Below are 7,306 nucleotides of genomic sequence, written 5' to 3'. Positions count from 1 at the left end.
CCCAGGCCCAGAGTTCAGGCCCCACAACCGGACCAAAAAAAAAAGAATGGGGCCAGCCTGTGGCACCTGCCTGTCTTCCCAGGAAGGAGGATCTGAGGATCAAGGATCAAAGCCAGCCTGGGCAGGAAAGTCCATGAGCCTCTGATCTCCAATAAAGCACCAGAAAACCAGAAGTGGCGCTGTGGCTCAAGTGGTAGAGCACTAGCCTTGAGCTGAAGAGCTGAGGGACAGCGCCCAGGCCCACAGTTCAACCCCACAATTGATGGGGGAGGGGCGAGGTAAAAAAGACCCTATCTCAAACAACAAGTCGAGTGTGGTGCACACCTATCATCTCAGCCAAATGAGGCAGAGGTGGGAGGATCCTGGTCCCAGACCCATCCCAGGCAAGAGTGTGAGGCTGATCTGAAAAACAAGGAAAGCAAAAAGGGCTGGAGGGAGACCTGGCCCAATGGTAGAGCACCTGCCTTGCAAGAGCAAGGCCCTGAGTTCAAATCCCAGTACTGCCGGGAGAGAGTGAGAGAGAGAAGAGGAAAGCAGCATGGCGGCGGGGGGCTGGGGGCGGAGGCTGCGCAGCGCCAGTGCCGGGTCACCTGCCAAAGCTCCAGGCCGATGGCGCCGATGTTCTCGAACTCCAAGAGGTCCTGCTGCAGCAGGTAGCTGGCCGACTGCATCTTCTCGTGGAGCCACACATCCCGATCGATGCCTTCGGCCCTCAGGCTGTCCTGCAGCGGGGGCCGCGGGGTGAGGGGCCGGGGCCGGGCGAGGGTGCCCCAATCCCAGGGACAGGGAGGGGGCGGGGTGCACCTGGTAGGGCGGCTTCTGCAGCATGGCCGCCTGCCAGTCCCCGTCCAACTCGCTGTTCCAGTCGCTCGGCGCGCTGGCGTCCAGGAAGTGCTGCTCCCAGTCCTGCCACCGACGGGGAGGCCAGGGTCAGGGGCCCAGCGGAGGAGGACATGGGGACAGAGCTGGGGGCCACCCCTCCCCAGGCAGGACAGCCAGGACCCACGCGGCTGAGGACGGGGAGGACGCAACATGCCATCCAGTTACACACTCACACTCACACACACACACAGCAGCACACTGCATGGTGGGGTCCCCTAAAAAGTCACGGGTGGCCGGGCACCTGTGGCTCCTGCCTGACACCCCAGCTCCTCAGGAGGCTGAGATCTGAGGAGCGCGGTTCAAAGCCAGCCTGGGCAGGAAAGTGCCTGTGAAACGGTTTTTTTTTTGTTGGTCATGGGTCTTGAACTCAGGGCCTGGCGCTGTCCCTCAGCTCTTCAGCTCAAGGCGAGCGCTCTACTGCTTGAGCCACGGCGCCACTTCTGGTTTTCTGGTGGTTCATTGGAGATAGAATCCCATGGACTTCCCTGGCTGGGCTGGCTTTGAACCGTGATCCTGGGATCTCAGCCTCCTGAGTAGCTGGGATGACAGGCGGGAGCCACCGCCCGGACCTGTGAAAACTCCTAAGGAAAACTAAAAAAGCCAGAGGAGAGCTGCGGCTCAAGTGGTAGAGCACCAGTCTTGAGCAAAAAGATCTCAGGGACAACGCCCAGGCCTTGAGTTCATGTCCCAGGACCAGCACACAAGTGTGTGTGTGTGCCTATGTGTGTGCTTGTGCACACGCAGTCACATATATGTACAGCAGGTGTTGGCGTGTGCGTATGTGTGTGTATAAATGGGGGGGGGGCTCCGTGGTAGATTCTCTGCTCAGAAGGACAAAACCCTGGAGTTCAAACTCCAGCACTGCCAAAGACCAATGTTACAAAAACAACTCTCTCCAAGGTAGACATCTGGGAGCGGTGTGCGCGGCCTGAGACCCGGGGCTGTGCGGCCTGAGACCCGGGGCTGTACGTGGTCGCGTGGCCTGAGACCTGGGCTGTGTGGCTGTGCACAGGCTGCGTGCAAGGCTGTGTGCACCGAGCTCAGGCTGGCCCCGAGCGTGGGGTCCGCCTACCTGCGCTGTGGCTCCGCGTGCCCGGGCCGGACCCCTGGCCTGGGCCTCGGCCTTCTCCACGTTCTTCAGGGAGGTCAGCTGCCAGTCGTACTCGACGCTGCCGGACTCGATGGCCTGGCCATCGATCCTCACCTCGTAGGTGAGGTCGGGCCGCAGGACCAGCGTGTAGAGGTGCGTGAAGGCGTCCACCTGAGGCCGTGACAGCCGCTGTCTCAGGGCGGCTCCACAGGCAGCCGGCGGGGCCGTCGTTAGTTCCAGCCCCTCAGAAGGCTGAGAGCTGAGGGTCGCGCTTCCACAGTCAGCCCGGGCAGCGGCTGCTAAATGTGCTACTAAAAAGGCGGCGCTGTGGCTGCAGGAGACAGCACCTCAGCCCTGAGTTCAAGCCTCAGGACGGGCTCACAAAAACAGCTCTCCAGCTAGATATGGGGACTCACGCCTGTAATCGCGGCTACTCAGGAGGCTGAGGGCCGAGGATCATGATTGAAGTCAGCAGGGGGCAGACACACCTGAGACTGTCCCTCCAATCAGGCAGTGAGCAGCCGGGGAGGGGGCTGGGGAACGTACACCCCCAGGCTGGTTTACTAGAGGGCTTTCTTACCTTACACCGGATGTGTTTCTTGTTTGAGTGATACTGGTTCTTGAAATATAAAATGACGTGAACCGTCTTGATATCAAATCCACAAATGTCGGGTCCTGCAGGAGACACCAGGGCCACTCAGAGCCCCCACAATGAAGGAGCCACGCCTGCTTCAGCGCCCCACCCATCACCTGGAGAGCCGGCTGCTGGCGCAGGAAGGTCTGCAGGCTGAGGCCGGCCCGGGACGCACAGGAAAACTCAAGAGAAAGGGAAGCGGCCGGGCGCGGCGGCTCCCGCCTGCCATCCTCACTACTCAGAAGGCTGAGATCTGAGGATCACGGTTCAAAGCCAGCCCGGGCAGGCAAGTCCACGAGACTCTGGTCTCCAATAAACCACCAGAAAACAGGAAGTGGCGCTGTGGCCCAAGGGGTAGAGCGCTGGCCTGGAGCAAAACAACCACCACCAACAACACAAGAAAGAGCAGAGCGTGTCTCCGCTGAATCCACCTCTGCAGACTCCTCTGACCCGAGCAGGACGCGCGGGCGGGTGTTTGAGGCCGGCAGCAGCTTCCTCCCCTTCCAAACTGGCTGCCAGCTAGGAGGCAGGGCTCACGCCACGCCACGCATGAGATCTGAGGATTATATGGTTCAAAGCCAGCCCAGGCAGGAAAGTCCATGAGACTCTGATCTCCAATGAACCACCAGAAAAAGCCAGAAGTGGCACTGTGGCTCAAGTGGTAGAGTGCTCGCCTTGAGCTGAAGAGCTGAGGGACAGCGCCCAGGCCCAGAGTTCAAAGCACACGCGTGTGCGCGCGCACACACACACACACACACAAAGAAATACGTAGCATCCTATCTAAGCAAGTGTAATATATAATTAATATTAGGTATCTACTGCCACAGAAATAACAACAATGCTGTGTTGGGCGTCAGCTCCTAGGTGAATGTCACTGTCACTGCAGCAGTACAGTGGCCCGGGGGTGGGGCTCCAGGCCCCCAGTTCAAAGCTCGGTGCAGGCCGATTCTCAGGGGGATACATACAGCTAAACGTGGAAGGAAGAGCACGGGGAAGAGTCCTGCAGACCCCGCACGCGGAGAGCAGAGACCTTTAACGCACAATTCCTCACATCTGAGTTATCTCTGTGTCTGTGTGTGAGCCACAGTTCTACTTGTGGCATTTTGGTGGCTCATTGAAGACTTTCCTGCCCTGGCTGGCTTCAAACTGCGAGCCTCCGATCTCAGCCTCCCGAGTAGCCAAGTGTGGAGCCCTGGCCATGGAAACTTCCTGAGCATCGTGTGGATGTTCACTCACTGGCCAGGCGGGGCCCTGCCGCAGTGGTAGGAGTGTGGGCCGGAATGCCCGAGACTTGACTTCCAGTCCCACAGCCAAAGCACAACCCACAAAGCTGTCAGAGCCAGGCACAGTGGCCCGAGCCAGCAATCCCAGCTTCTGGGGAGGCAGAGGTCAGAGTATTGTGGTTTGAGGCAAGCTTAGACAAGAAAAAAGTTTGCAAGATGCCATCTCCACCGAGGTGAGGTGACCCCCACCGCCCCCCAATGCCGGCTTACACTGCTGCGCTCGATGGCCCGGGCCCGCCCCCGGAGACTCGGGGAAGCAGAAATGGGGGACTGCAGTCCAAGCATAAAGGGAGACCTCCTCCCAAGGAAGGAGCCTCCTCTGAGTTGTGCTAAGGCCCCAAATGAAAACGGGCAACAAAGATTAGTGGGGGGCAGCTGGGGGGGTGGAGGAAGTGGGGGCAGGCCCGGCGCTCACCGAACATGACGTAGTAGGGGGACCTGGCGTTGAGGTTCCTCTGGTCCAGGTCGGCGGGGAAGATCTTCACGTAGCCCCCGCCGCAGTCCATCTTCTGCTCGTGCTTCACTGTGTACTGCACCACCAGCGTCTTGCCCTTGCTGCTGAACGGCTTGAAGCGGGCAGAGATGGCGTAGAAGCGGCCGTTCTGTGTGGTCTGCAGCCCTTCCGAGGGAGAGTGCGCGTGACTGAGTGCAAGGGGTGTTGCCCTGGGTTCCCAGAGGACCCCCCGATCTGCCCCCAGTAACGCGATCTGCCCCCAATCTAGTGCCGTGCTCGAGGCCGGTGCCCCTGCCACAGGGTGGGGCTGGCTCCCACGGTGGACCCCCCAGCCCCTGCAATGGTTGGTTTTTGCCAATCCTGGGGCTCGAACTCTGGGCCTGGGCGCTGTCCCTGAGCTTCTTTGTGCTCAAGGCTGGTGCTCTCCCACCTGAGCCTTGGTTTCTGGTGGTTCATTGGAAATCAGTCTCATGGACTTTCCTGCCCCAGCTGGCTTTGAACCACGATCCTCAGATCTTGGCCTCCTGAGTAGCTAGGATGACAGGCGTGAGCCACGGTGCCCAGCCTGGGTTGTTTTCTGAGAGGGACCTACTTAGGCTAGACTTCCTACACCATGCCAGTTCTCAGTGAGAAGAGGTTCTGAGAACTTTCCTGCCCAGGCCAGCGCTGAAGTGCGACCCTCCTCCTCTCAGCCTCTGAGTAGCTTAGGTTTACAGGAGTAAGCTACCAGCTTGGGCTTTCTTTGTGCCAGAGCGCTGACTTTATCTAGGCCACAGTCCCAGCCCATCACTCATATGTATTTAATATAGCCATACTGCTGCCTGGTGCCAGTGGCTCACATCTGTTATTCTAGCTACTCAGGAGGCTGAGATCTGAGGATCATGGTTCAAAGCCAGCCCGGGCAGGAAAGTTGCCATGAGACCCCTATCTCCAATGAACAACACAAAAACTGGAAATGGTGCTGTGGCTCAAGTGTTAAAGCACCAGCTTTGAGCACAAGGACAGCACCCAGGCCCTGAGTTCAAGCCCCACAACCAAAAATTATAATAATAATAATAAATATATGTATGTGTAACTATATTGCTAATGTTACTGCCTTAAACCTTGTATGTTATCAAAGTAATGCATATTAATATACTAATGTATAATTATGTACTTATGTTAAGATACTAAGTTACATTGTACTTTTAACTATAAGCACATATATGATTATGTTAAAATATTAGATTAACATAATACAACTATATTAATATTAAATACATACTTATACACCAAATATATGCTCTACCACTTAATTCCCATCCTTTTTTCTGCTTGAGTTTTACAGATAAGGCTATGGACGGGCCTTGACTGCAATCCTCCCATGCTCATCACTTAAGTGGCTGGAATTACAGATGTGGACCACAGCACCTGTCTGTTTTTTTGGGGGGGTTCAGTTGTAGGGCCTGAACTATGGGCCTGGGTGCTGTCCCTCAGCTCGTCAGCTCAAGGCTGGTGCTCTACCACTTGAACCACAGCACCACTTGCAGGTTTCTGGTGATTTATTGGAATTAAGTCTCATGGATGTTCCTGCCTGGGCTGGCTTTGAACCTGAATCCTCAGATCTCAGCCTCCTGAGTAGCTAGGATTTGCTGTTGGTGCTGGAGACAGAACCCAGCTGCTGTGGACGCCAGCAAGGCTCTCCCATGGTGCCACACCCTAATCCTCAAAGCCCCTGAGTTATTATGCTAGTGCTAGGTTCTGAATTTAGGGTCTTATACTCTCGCTTGGCTTTTTTGCTCAAGGCTGGCACTCTACCACTCGACATGCACCTCCACTTGAGACGTTTTGGTGGTTAGAGGTAAAAAGTATCATGGACTTTCTTGCCCAGGCTGGCTTTAAACCTTGATGCTCAGCCTCCTAAGTAGCTGGGATTACAGGTATGAGTCTCGACGCCCTTCTTGTGCTAGAGTTTGTGAAAGCTGGCATCGGAGCCATTCCTACACCTACCCTGCGCCATCATGTATGAGCTGGGCATTTTGACGTCATTTGTTGAACCAGCCCCTTGGACTTGCTCAGTGGGCGCTCTTCACCTGAGCCACTCTCCCTGGGGACCTTGGCATTTAGCATTTATGTCTCCAGGGTCTGGCACCCTCTTGCTTGCCCCGTCCGTCCTTTCCTGGGCCTTGACCTTGGCCCAGTCCAGCACAGGGGCCCCGAGGATCTGGGGTTCCAGCTCCAGTCCCGCTCTCCGGGGGAAGGCAATGCTGAAGTCCCCTCATGTCTTCCATGCCCCACCCCCGGAGGCAAAAGAAGAATCTGCACCGATGTGGACGCAGTGCCAAGCTCCCCTGGCTTCACTGCTGAAGAAATGAATGAACTGGGCAGGGGTGTTGGTTTCATTCATGTGACTTGAGGGTTTTTTTTGGTGCTGGTCCTCAGGCTTGAACTCAGGGCCTGGGCACTGTCCCTTGGCTCTTTTGCTCAAGGTTGGTGCTATACCACTCCATTACTGGTTGGTTTTGGTGGGCTCTCTGTAGCTAAGAGTCTCACAGCCTTTCCCGCCCGAGGTTGGCTTCGAACTGTGATCCTCAGAGCTCAGTCTCCTGAGTAGCTGGGATGACAGGTGTGGGCCGCGCCGGTGCCCGGATGCAGGAGGGGCCAGGCTGTCCTTGAACTCATGGGCCTCCTCTGCCAGCCTGCTCAGCCAGTTTGGATCGAGTTTGATTTTTTTTTTTTCCCTCCACCAACTATTTGGGTCAAGAAACAGCTTACAAAGCGGTGCTCGCTCCACCCAAAGCCAGGAGCGCGGGCCTGGGGTGCAGGGATTAACACACACGAGATGGGGGGGTCCCCGGGGCCCTCGGCCCGGCCAGCCCAGGGCCCCCGAGTCCGAGCTCCCCACGGCGGCCGAAAGCGGAGATGGGACGGGCGAGGCCGGGCGTTGCTTTCGGCGCGGAGCCCGCGGTCGGCAAAGCTCGACG

General features: G+C 57.1%; 1 protein-coding gene across 2 annotated transcripts in view; it reads right to left on the bottom strand.

The window, feature by feature from the left end:
* Calr3 (calreticulin 3) overlaps positions 1-6,702 on the bottom strand; it is a 9,865-nt gene extending 3,163 nt beyond the window's left edge. Inside the window, exons 1-6 of one of the 2 annotated variants that reach the window (XM_013028362.1) lie at positions 6,333-6,702; positions 4,305-4,508; positions 2,553-2,647; positions 1,955-2,143; positions 805-906; positions 591-722 (exon numbers count right to left, since the gene is read on the bottom strand). In XM_013028362.1, the coding sequence (XP_012883816.1) occupies positions 591-722; positions 805-906; positions 1,955-2,143; positions 2,553-2,647; positions 4,305-4,508; positions 6,333-6,360 (750 nt within the window). In that variant the 5' untranslated portion in view covers positions 6,361-6,702. The remainder of the gene's footprint in view (positions 1-590; positions 723-804; positions 907-1,954; positions 2,144-2,552; positions 2,648-4,304; positions 4,509-6,332) is intronic. The other variant, XM_013028361.1, reaches the window with a different exon arrangement.
* Positions 6,703-7,306: the final 604 nt, after the last annotated feature.

This window comes from Dipodomys ordii, unplaced genomic scaffold (assembly GCF_000151885.1).
Source record: "Dipodomys ordii isolate 6190 unplaced genomic scaffold, Dord_2.0 Scaffold108, whole genome shotgun sequence".
Lineage (NCBI taxonomy): Eukaryota > Metazoa > Chordata > Mammalia > Rodentia > Heteromyidae > Dipodomys > Dipodomys ordii.
Note: the sequence above shows the minus strand (reverse complement) of the source record. Positions and strands in the feature narration are given on the sequence as shown.